This window comes from Plectropomus leopardus, chromosome 1, assembly GCF_008729295.1.
Source record: "Plectropomus leopardus isolate mb chromosome 1, YSFRI_Pleo_2.0, whole genome shotgun sequence".
Classification (NCBI taxonomy): domain Eukaryota; kingdom Metazoa; phylum Chordata; class Actinopteri; order Perciformes; family Serranidae; genus Plectropomus; species Plectropomus leopardus.
The window spans coordinates 8,614,874-8,627,911 of NC_056463.1; the positions used below are offsets into that span (position 1 = coordinate 8,614,874).

At 37.2% G+C, this 13,038-nt stretch overlaps 1 protein-coding gene across 1 annotated transcript in view; it reads right to left on the bottom strand.

The window, feature by feature from the left end:
* Window positions 1-13,038, bottom strand: part of LOC121946759 (A disintegrin and metalloproteinase with thrombospondin motifs 7) — a 78,365-nt gene that overhangs the window by 34,549 nt on the left and 30,778 nt on the right. The window contains exon 9 of the mRNA XM_042491497.1: window positions 5,132-5,276. Within this exon, the coding sequence (XP_042347431.1) occupies window positions 5,132-5,276 (145 nt within the window). The remainder of the gene's footprint in view (window positions 1-5,131; window positions 5,277-13,038) is intronic.

Here is a 13,038-nt window from a genome sequence, read left to right on the forward strand (position 1 = left end):
ACAGGTTTACTCAGAGTATTTGTCTTGTCTAATTGCCTGAATTCAGCAGCTTTACTGGAGATCGAGTACAAAATGATGTCATCAATATTGATGGACAAAGCTAACACTCACAAAGCCCCACTGTTTTTTTTTCGCTCTGTGTGATAAGACATTTCATCTCTTCAAATACAGAGGATCAGATAGAGTTTGCAGTAAGGAGCTATGCAAGAATTGTTGATATCCCCATCTCCCAAAAAAAATGCTGTACCATGTTCCATATGAAATGACGGACTCAAAGAGACAAAGCTGAATTTTTATCTTTGATTGGTTCCAAAAAATAGCAGTGGTGATTTTAAAATCTGAACTGAATCAGCAGTCTCACTGAGCGTTAGATAGGAAGTTCAGTACCTCTACCACCACTCTACATATAACATTATTTCTCAAATTGTTTTACAATTCCTTTAAAGTAATGGTCAAATTTGTCACTTTTGTAATAGTTCACTTCCGTTCAGTTCAGTTCAGACAACCTTACTGGTCCCAAACAGGCAAATAATAGTTTCTGACTGAACTGTACATTTCTGTACATTCTCTCAGGATACAGCTCATGCATACAGCAACCTTTCAAACAACTTATCTAAACCTGGTGCAAATTTGAAAAGCACATACAGTATTGATTGGAGCCATGACAGCTTAGCACACCTGCAATTCATGAAAACACAAGCAAATATGCAGCATTAAGAAATGTGCTGCAAATTTAGAGAACACAGTTGTGGACTTCTGGATTTCAGAAAAGGGTGTGTTTTCTGCACGTGTTATAAAATCGGTGATGATTTCCTCATTTGACTGCTCGCTCTGCCACAGTAAAACAGATCATAGTTATGTAGTTAGTTGAGATTCACCAAAGTCATACAACAACACAACAAGCTAATCGATCAAGGTAGGAAGATGTGCAAGATAAAAAATGTGTCTTTGTCAAAAACACACACACACTAAAATAGTCAAAATATTCTAAATATAGTGCATGCTTGATATTGATAACCAGCTGTTTTAGGGACTTTTAGGGACTGTTTTAGGGAGTTATTTCTGATAACAGGGAGGTAAGCCTACCTGATTTAATGAATTTATAATATGTAATTCTAACTCAATAATTTGTTTGCAAAAGCTAATTTGGACAGACGTTGCCCTCCAAGTGATTCTGGCCTATATTTACAACAATAATGAATCAAAAGCCCAATAAGAAGTTGGTTGTTTCCTATAGAGGTAAAATCTGTATGTGAGAGGACAGATAACAATAAAGGTCAGACAAATGAGAGAGGCACAATTTTCTGTGCCCAATTTTGTTGCTGTTGCTTGACATTTGTGACAAATGAGTTTGCATTTGGCCCAAATCGTCATACAGCAGATTAGGATTTCTTAGATATAAACAATTTCGCAATTTGAACTTTCAGAATGCAATAATTAGCAGTGATCGGTAAGCAATATTTAGTTTCTTTTCCAAGAATGAAACTCCAATATAAAGATAAAGGCTGGTGAAGGGATGCAGTATTGATTCTCAACGTAGAAATTTAACTTCCAAAAGAAATGGAAAGGTCACAGTGACGGGTAATCAAGTCAGGAGTTCTGACAAGCTGGATCTGATTTTCCCTGGCCTTTCAGATGGCCAGCTGAGCCACCTGTCAGGGGATTTATCAGCGCTTGACCTGACATCGTCTTCTGGCTGCGTCTCACACGAAATAAAGAACAAATCAATAGTGAAACCCTCCCAAATCCCCAAACCAACTGCGTATCGAGCTACTTCAACAAGCCCCTCAATCAACAATAAGACGTCCTGCTAACTCGTGCGTAAATCCAAAAGGCTGTGTAAAGCTTCTACCAATATAGTCTCATGTTCAAAGCTCCATGTGAAATTTGGCACAACAGCAGCATTCAAAATAAGATTAGAATACACAAAACATCTTTGGCAGTGTGTGCTGCTTGGGTGGAGAGATTTGCATTGTTCTATGACATTTCTATCCACAAAAGAAAATTTATGAAAATAAAGGGTTAGTGTAAAACAATTCCATGCACTGATAAAAATATGCTGTAAAGGCAAAGGTGTCACTTTTGCTTTGTTAATAAAAAGTATTTTTGGCATTTTAAGTTTCCTGCACACTTCTGATGAAACACTGATATACAAAACCACATCAAACGAGTCTTCCCAATTTTGTCAAGCTGCTGCACAAATGGCTGAGTTGGGGCAGCAAAGGCTGAGCACTGAGCGAATGTGCCATGAGCTTACTAAGGCCCCAATCAGACAGAACGCATTACAGCAGCCTTTGGCAGCTTTTCGTAATGGATTTTTATGTGAGAAATGCATTTTCGCGCTGCTAATCACCTAACCTTTTTCCACTCTGTGCACCTCACATTTTGCACGAGCACCATCAATACCTTTAGTCTAAAATAATTGAACTTGGAGCCAAAAAAGCAGCCAATGTCACTGGCATTTAAATGTCCTGTCACATTCTGTGGCAGTGATGACATGTAGTAGTGTACATGGTTTGTGTGAAAGTGAAAGTGCCCTCCGCCTGTCCATTTGATTTTCTGAGATTATTTTGGGGGGATTTTCCCTTTATTTGACAGGACTGGAATAGTACCGTGAAATGAGGAGAGAGAGAGAGAGAGGAGATGACATGCAGCAAAAGACAAAGGGCGGAATCAAACCCACGGCGGCTGCAGGAAGAACACAGCCTTTTGTACATGGGGTGTCTGCTTTATCAGGTGAGCTACTGGGTGTCTTTGCCTGTCCATTTTTAATGCAGATTTTAAGGTATGGATCAGAGAGTTAACCTCACAGCAAAATAGTCTTTTTGCTATGGACAGGTGATTCTGTGGTCTCTTATGAATAATTTAAAGAAAAAACAGCAAGCTGCAAAAACTGCTTTGTCTGATCGGGGCCTAATATGGAAATCATCATTATCACAGTGAGCATTTTCAATTCTTGAACTCTGGTTTGTTCTTTATGCAATTATGGTAATAAAGGCCAAAGTCAAGTTTTTGATGTTTTCTGTAACTAGGTCAATTTTAGATTTCAAATGAAAAAACAAATGGTAAATAGTCTGCACTTATATTATTCATATGTTGGCGGCACCATTACTGTTACCCTTTACACGTCAAGGTTGGTAACAACATTATCAAAAAAGAAGCAGGCCCCACTCAATGTGTTAAACTCAAGAAACTATGTGAGTGAGAATTTGTGACGGAATTTGTGGATTTTCAAAACAACAGGCTGATGTAAATTTGTAAGCATCCCACAGTTGCTATCCTGGGATGCTTATAAAACCTGCACACATATCGAAACAAATTGCTGAATTACATTCCTGGTGGAAAAATGCACATGTGGTCTCTGTTGGTCCAATCTTTTGCCACTGTTGTTGCTCTGGCCTGATCCACTGCGTATAAATTACTGAGATCTACTTCCAGCCATAATACACAGCAATCTTATAAAACCTTTCAAGGCACACAGCTTTGACAACAGAGGGGATTTAATCAAATCCACAATACACTTACTCAAATACACATAGCACAAGAAATACTCTGTGTGTGCTCTATGTTTCAAACACGTGTGCGAGATTCTTCAGCAGTGAGTTGAATACTTCAAGCCTTGTTAGTCATTGGCTTGCCAATCTTCCCAATAATCTCAAATTAGTCGCTATAATTGCCTCAAGGTTTGCATGACCCATGTTGCCACGATAATAATAATTTTTCAGGATTGATGAATGCAGGAGGGGTGGTGAGGGTTCCCGTGCGAAAAAAGGATGTCAGTTCTGTCCGGCTGTGCAGAGGTGCTTACAGATACAGTGCCGAAAATAAAACCAGTGGGCTTTTGAAAAAAACAAACAGGGCTCTTAAAGGCTGCAGTACGCTCCATCAGCCTATAAAGCATGTTCTGTTACATAAAGGCTGCTCTGCTTTGTTGATGAAGGTTATTGGAGCTAGATGCACCCTTGAAAGAGGTCCTTCAGAAACCACTCAGTGCTGATAAAGGTTGTGCCAGTGTCATTTTTTTGGGTTATTGTTTTATTACAGTTAAAATTATCCTGAAAAGTTGTTAAATGCTTGAGGGCTCTTTAGTAAAGTTTCCAAAAGAGCTTTCTATCTGTAACTAGAATTACTGCCTCAAAGTTGTTCAAGGGAGGCGCTCAACATTAGTGTCACCAATTTAGCATCTGACCACTGTCTCCTATTCTATTCCTGAGAAATGGCATTGAATAATGGCCAGAGAAGTGTTTTTGCATAACATTATGATGTCTCACAGAAGTTGAACTTTCACCTTTAGGATATGAAATATCATCACTTCATCATTGAATTCTAAAGGAAAATACTATTTTCTGTGAAATTTTGTCATATTTAGCATAATAGTTCTTGAATTGTGGCCAAAGAAAATAAAAATGTTTTGTAAGGTTAAAATGAACTTAACCTTTGACCATCAAATTATAATCACTTAATTCCAGAGTCAAAGTGGACGTTTGTGCCAAATTTGAGGAAATTCCCACAAGGCGTTCCTGAAACATCGTATTCATGAGAATAAGACAAACGCAATGTCACATGACTTTTGCCCACCAAAATCTAATCAGCTCATTCTTGAGTCCAAGTGGACATTCGTGCCAAATCTGAAGAAATTCCCTGAAGGTATTCTTGAGATATCATGTTCACCAAAATGGGACGGATGGACAGACATCCCGAAAACATGCCTCCTAGCCACGGCTGTCGCTGGTACCAAGGCATAAAAATTATTTCAAGTAAGTTTACACTTACTAGAGGTTTATTTGTGATTTAAATCTCAATCTTCAATCTGGTTCAAAATGATTAGATGATAGAGTTTGGGCAGCACAGTAAACTGAAAACACTAAGAGATCAGGGAGCAATAGAGGATGTTTTGGGCACAAAAAGTAGAAAGTTATATAAAATCTAAAGTGAACAAATATTGAAAGAAAACATGGACAAACGGACAACACAACAATAAACAAGGATACAACATAAAAGAGAAGATGAGGGCAAGAGTACACAGTACACATGAGCGGGAAAGAAAAGAAAAATCACAGGCATTCTATAAAACTGTACATGGCTTTGTATGGATTTGTTTTGATGTATTTGTCAATGTAAAGCATCTTACGTCCATGTCATCGCAGAGAAGGGACCCAGAGCCATACTGCAGCCGACACTGATGGGCAGCGCTGTACAAAACCCCAGGAAGCACCGAGTTCAGAGACAGCCTATCCTTCACCGGGGCATCATCAAGGCACCAGCCCCAGCCGCGACTGTGAGTGGGGGCAAGAGGGGGTGGATGGTTTAAAAAAATTTGAAAAAACAGAGTATGGTGAGCAGAGTTTATAACCCATACAAAGCATATATATATATATGTGTGTGTATATATATATATATATATATATACACACACACACACAAATCATACAGTTCATGTTAACATGGAGATGAGTTGTAAGGGCCATTATATTTTTTCCGTCACGACTTCCAAAAGTGACTGAGAAGAATAACAAAAAGAAAGAAGCAAAAACTGCTTTTTCTCATGCCTCCTGTAGTGTAGTATTATTTTTTATCACAGCAGTGAATAACTGCATTATGCTCTCTGTATTTACAAAGCAGTCACGTAGAAGAGAAATCACCTGTGGCTCTGGAAACATATTAACAGCGCACATATTTCTTTTGGCTCCTAAATGATTGTGATTTGTAATACAAGTTTTGATCAGCTTCTTTATAGAGAGGGAAGAAAAGAAAAAAAAACAGCCAGAAGCCTTTTCTCTTCTTCCCTTCAACTGATTGAGACTTGCTCAGAGGCACTCTGAAGAACAAGCAAATCAAAACCCAGGCTGTCTCTTTTATAGCTTCATTTTAAACCCAGCACAGGTTCTTTGAAAGGTAAACAGCCATTGAATTCACTCATCCTGCTGGCGACAATCTCACATTAGCAATCCTGCAACATCACAGGGAAATAAATGTTTTTGTTCATCAACAGCATCATAAGGTGGATAGGGGTGTGGCAAAAAAAGTAAACATAATGTAGCACTTTTTTGTGTAGCAATATTGTATCACTACAAGGACAACAACTATTGTTTTTTTTAGTTAAATAAATTGCAAATACACTTTTGTGAACCTACTCAAATGATAAAAAAATCTGTCCAATAGATACATCTTGCTGCTATAAAAATGATTGAATCTAGATTGACTGACTGAAAACTTCACTTTACTGGATAAAACATATATTGATGAAGTTTTCCTTCAGGGATATAATTTGCAGTTGAAAAAAGGCAATAAATTGAAATAATTTGCAATATATGTTATCACTATACATTGCATATTGCAAAACATTAAATTTGCAATAATATTGTGTCACGACTCAAGCATCGTGATAACTCCCACTCATAGCTTTGGGTAACATATTCTCAATTACATGACATGTTGACTGTTATTTTCCATGGCTTTATGGAATAAAAGACAGACTCCCCCTGTAACCCCTTAATTGTACAGAGAGCGATGGGAAATAAGTTACTTATCTGTAGTTTTTAATTCCGTTTGCTGGCCATTAATTTCAACAAGGGAAGATTATACAATCAAGCGAGCTTAAATGAAATGACCACAGGAACAGGGGCACAACAGTGACATTTTGCATGTTTTTCCTTCCAAACAGATTTATCTGTTAAGGAAATTTCAAAATTTCAGTCCAATGCTGAACAACCTACACACACACAGACACAAACACAAACACACACACACACACACACTTAGACAAATACGGATGAGAATGATGAATTTTTAACCAAGGGAATTCAATGCACTTATTGAAAATGCATACAAGCAATATCAAAATGCATGTAGCCAAAAAAACATGTGATACGCATGTTTTCATGTATCCAAAACCCACATTAGCTTACATGCAAGTAATTTCAAACTACTAACTCTCATGTATCCATTATGTGAATGTTTCACATATGAGATATGGTATATTTGAGAATTAGGGATAACATATCTAGCACAAAAAGAATAAAAAAAAGTAGAAATTGAAAGATTGGAAAGAAGCACAGGGAGTATCTATCAGCAAAATAGTTTGTCAAGAACAGAACTATGAAAAAAAACATCAGTTTCATTTGCAGCATTAACACGTGGTATAAAAAATAATGTTACAATTGTCTGTACCAGGCCACAAGATCATCAGGTTGCTGAGGTCACAGCTCAGCCTGACTATAAGCGTCTCAGTAATACCAAAGTTGTCGCTGATAAGACCAAGGCAAAGAGGAGCAACCGCTTCTCCCACTTCTTCAGAAATATCTTCTCAAAGGTAAGGAGGCATTTACATGAAAACTCTGATCAGTGAGACTATTTTGAGACCACATCCGACCAGACAAGATGTCAGATGTTACAGACCGACAAGTGAAACAGACCAACAGAAACACAGTGAAAGACTCATGATGAGCTGTCTCAGCTGGACTTGTTTGTTCTTGTAGATGTATTATCTCATCCAAAAAGCTTCATCACCTTTGAACTTTTCTGAACTTTTTTAAACTAATATGAAAGCATTGTATTGCTTCATGAGTTGTGAGGTGATAAAGTTTTTCTAAGCCAAACAAGTCCAGTTGTTTTTGACATGAAGACATCTTCTGATTATTATTCTGTATTGCCGTACTGACATGTTTTTGTCTCTATTACTTCTTCAGAAAGAAGGAGAAGAAGGAGAAGAAGGTGCCTTCAGCATGGGATGTGACCAAACAGCCTCCTTTTTGGATGCGGCTGGTGAGCTGCAGCTCATACAGCTCTACACTGGAAGACTAAAGATCTGACCCCTCTTTTATACCCTCTCTCTTTAAATTTAAAGAGAGAACATTCAATAAATTTAAAGACACTACATGCATTACAATTCAATTTATTAATTTTTTCAGTGTTTTAATATTTAACCAATGACTTTACATGATCACGTATGTGTCAGCCCAGGCTCAGTGAGCTTGAGAAAGTGGGAGATTACACAAGATTAATGTAGTTTAAACAACACTTTACTTGAAACTTAATCAAATATGATGTGGTGGTGTTGTTCATGCAAAACAAATAAGGAAACCAAACCAAAAGGGTAGATAGTGATGGTAAAAGACAGGGAGACAGAATGAGGAGCCAGCCTAAAAACAGTCCAGGTGGAAATGAAAATGAAAATCTTCTGTATCCAAAATGAAATGCATTTAAGTTTCCAGCAAAGGCACAGGGGTTTGCTTGAAATAATAGCAAATATGAACGCAAGAATCTTCTTCACAATCTGAGAAATAGCGACCATTTCGCCACACTGTTTGAATGGAAAATAATAAATGCAGTGGACTAACATTTGAGCAAACTACCACTTTAGCACCATATTAGTGCAGAAATCCTTGTACTAAATATCCCTAAACTGAGCTCTACAACTATAGGTACTAAAAAATCAAAAAACACAAAACATATTATTGACAAAAACAAAAAAACAACCAAACTCTGAGGCATCTTTGACACAACTAAACAGTGGAATAATCTCCAAGGCCAGCTGACGAGAAGCTATCAAAGAAGCCCACACAAATTCCACCAGCGCTCTAAATGGTGGATCTACAATATAAATACAGGCTGGTAATTTGAACTCAAACATAACAGTAATCATACATTTTGGCACAGTGTTGTGGCATAAATTAAAATTTTAAATATTGGGAAGTCACAACTGAGATACATTTATAAAAACCTACTGGCCAACATATACGTGGGTTTGAACACTATTCTATTTATGCCTGATACTCACAGAGGCAGTTTATGTTATGTTGGAAATAGTCGTCATCAGTCCCTCTATTTAAGGCTATCTGAAGGTATCACACACAGACATATGTTCTGTGTAATTCTCAATACCTTCTTTCTTTCTGTAACTTGACTATCAACACACAAACACAACACACAGACTAAACTCCAAACGGACTTTTCCAATAAAACTAATTAGTAACATTTCAGTGTTGTTGTTAGTAGGTTTGTCAACTGTAAATGAATGTTGAATGTGAATATGAATGTTGTGGTTTGTGTTCATCAATCTTGTACTTTAATTAAATATACTGCATATGTAACATGTAACATGATAATATTTAGCAGATAATATGTTCACCATTGCAGTTTAGAGTGTTGAAAACACCAAAGTTAAAAGGATTCATCCTAAAGGGCACATGAAGGTCAACACAAAATTTGGTAGCAATCAATCCAACACTGTTGTTGGGATATTTTTGACTGGAACAAAGTGTTGGACCGACAGACATACTGACAGTCATGCTGCTACCGTGGCAAAATATGTTTTTTCTTACTCATCATCTGATGTAAAACAATGTTGAGTGCTGAACACTTAAACCTGGAACATTAGTGCCACGACATGGGCAGAGTGAGATTCGTATCTTCAAGACTAAAACTTGTTTTGATTGATTTTGCATGTTGATTTATTTTCACAAAACAAAAGTGGGACAAGCTGAAAGCAATCATCCTTCACATGAATAGCAGTGTTATTATTCTGTGTTTGTTGACATCTTCAGCAGAAGCAATCATGTTTGATAAAAGTATTAAAAGCATCTCTCTAATTACAACCTCAAGATTAAGTTAAGTCACCTGGGAAAAAAAACAGCACAAACACATGTGGCACAAAGTGGGCACTTTACGCCAAAATCCTTTCATGTGCAACAAGATTTTGAAAAGTTTAAATTGTAGAGGTGAATATAACAACTTTAATCAAAATAAACTAAATAAATAAATAATTTGTATTACATGCAAAAAAAAATCCCTCAGCGAACTGATGTTTTATTGGAAATACCATGACTTGATTGATTGAAGACTTTTTCACATCCTTGCAGCTACTTAAGCAGTGTGCAGCAGACTGATTCAGATTAATCCGTATGCATTTCTTTACACAGTATTGGCTGATCTGCCAGCTGATTTATCTCTGGTTCTGTAGAGATGCAGCTATTAGTGCTGCATAACTGAACTGAAAATAGTTTCACTGCACAGACGTTTGGACTGACACAGTCTGAAACTGGTCATAATATTAGCTTTGGGAAGAAAAATAGTGTTATCATTTTATAACTTTTGAGTGACTTCCACAGGATGGAGCACAGCATTAAACTGCAAAAATAAGTGTCTCATTATAACTTCCCATTACCACATCCAATTAAACTAAATTCTGTCAGTCACTATAATTAGTATTTCATTAAAATATATTTAATATTAATACCACAATGTCTCAAGTCAATGACAAGAACTCTGCAGGAATTTAATTATCTATAACTTTTAGAGTTGACTTTTTTTCAGGAATTGGTTTATGCAGGTAAAGATGACAAGACATCAGATAATCAGCTCTTCATGATACAAAATAAATACATCTTTTTCTTTGTTTATTGTGTTTTCTTCCTTTGTTGGTAAATGAACTGCCAGTGCACTAAAAACAAGGTGGAGAGGAAGACAAAGCCAGAACTTTTTTTCAAACAGAAATTGAATCAGGAATCAATAAAGGAAGCGATAAAGAATTAAACCAAGAGGCAGAATTAACGGTATCAGTACCAATAAAATCTTGTCAGTTCCCCTATCTGAGATAGGCACAGAGAGCTCTGTGATATGAATTTCAAACACATTTACCACCTTACGTGGCCAAGCTGATATAAAGCTGCACTGCATAATCTGCCAAGTGAAGATGCCTGTTTCAAAGTTGCAGTTTATTTGCTTTAGTCAATCCTTAAGTGTTGTCCTGTATTAACCTGTGGTCAAATACGCTGATTAACCATGGTAAAAATGCTGGAGATCACACTGAGAGTCCTCAATGACTATGAGGTCACATTCCAAGACGGCATTACCATGCTACTGAAAGAAAAGAGAGAGGAAATGAGTCTAGACTGCATTGCACACCTGAGAGGAAAATGAGCTTAAGTGAAGCATAGGTGGGAACACATTCAGTGTGTGTCTTTGTTGAAAATGAACTACAGAGAAGACCTATAAATTGAAGGTCTGGCTGTGATAATGCTCTTACATTACTGTACACAGTGTCAACTGATCACCTACTGTGTGAGAAGCTTTAATGAAATCTGTCGTGCCAATATATAGCACAGGTTGCAGCTTGTGGTTGCAGATGCAACAGATTTCCAGGCTAACATATTAACATCTTCTAACATTTATATTGTCCATTTAGACATCCAGAAGACACAAAATCAGTTTTAGGAATGACATGGAATCATGTCTCGGGACACCTTATGAATGTTAGTCCAATATTTACTTCTCTTTAAGGCCTGTTTTAATAAGCAGCTCCAGAGGAAAATATCTGTCCATTCAGCTGCAAAAAAGATCCACTATGTTCACCAGCTGCTTGAAAACTGTGTCTATAGAGCTGAGGGGAACTGCAGTGTCTGGTAATAATCATTTGTGGGTTTGTCTCTAATGAACCCTTTCACATTACATAAACTTATTTCAACCATTGTTTTATAAAAATCAGATTATAGCAGTTTTAAAGGGCAAGTACTGCATACATAATACTTGTTCTGAATTGGTGAATGGAGTATTTCTAGTGAGGAAATTTGCTGAAATTTAGTCCAACCATTGAAAAGCATTTCTACCATTTCTTATTGCACACTTAAACACACATTTTTGACAAATTCTGCCACATCTGCAAAAAATGTTTTACCCTCATGAGTTAACCAAATGATTATGAAGATAAATACATCAGATTAAAGAAACGAAGGCTGATTGTTAAGCACTTAACAACAAAATCATTAATTTGAGATGACCTCACACTGACTATTGAACAGCAGCAATTAAAATGTTCTCCATGAGTGCCTCCAGACTGAAAGGCAGCTCGAAGGGCGAATTAGGTTCAACTGCGGCCCTCGTCAAAGCCAGCTTTCCTGGAAATGTCTATGACAATTAATTAACTGTTTCCTGAATCCATCTGCCTCAAAATGACTTTACAAGCAATATATAATCTGTGATTAGAAATGCTATGTGATGTATGAGATATTCTCATGCTTTTTGTGTCTGTGGTTCTTCTAGACGCTAATTCAATGAACTTGAAAGGAGTTGTTGATATTTTTTGCAACTTGGCCTCTATGACCTTTTAGTAATTCTCCTCTAGACATTAAAGGGTGTCTCTGTTTATGAGTAGCCCATCTATGTGATAATATCTAAACCACTCTGCTGAGCGTGACCCTCCACATTCCACATAAAATAACACCTACGGACCAAACCTCTGAAGCAGCATGAGTAGTGGAGGCCTGCCACACAACTAAAGCCATATACAATAGACGCCTTGTCCTGCAGTCAGTGGAAGAGATAAAACAGAGAAAATGGGGGGAATTGCTGACATTTAGAGCAATGAGATGAGAAGACAAACATCAGCAGTCATGTGAAGAAAATGATCAATGCAGATTTAGCGGTCAAAAGACAGGGACACGCCAGCTACAAGGGGGGCTGGAATATGGTCTGATCTCTTTTCCTAGACCATTATAAATGCATTTTATCATAATGCAGGAGTTATTCTCGATCACAAACAATTAACTGCAGCTGTTCTCTTCTGTGTCTCACTGTCTGCAAGTTCTGTCAGCAATGAACAGTTTCTATTTGTCATTGAGTCAAAATTTCAATTCTGTGTGTGACTCCAGCAGACTTATTAGCACTAATAAACTGACTAAGAGTCTACAATGACTCTAGCAACTCTGTCAGGATGAACTCTATCACACTGACAGTGATAATGCCATCAGGCTGATGTTTATCAGGTATAATGTTCACTTTCTTAGTTTAGCATATAAGCATGCTGATATCTGCTAATTAGCACAAAACAAAGAGCACAGCTAAAGACACTTTTCAAGCACCCAAACATAAGCCAAGGCTAAGTGGAGAAAATACTCTTTTGCCATAATAATGGCATTCTATGTAAAGCTAAGGGGATCATCTGTGGGGAAAATCAGTAACCAGGGCTGCACCCAACGAAGGATTATGTCAGTTGAATCGTATTGGGCTGTTCAATAAAAAATATTAATATTTGTTCTTTTT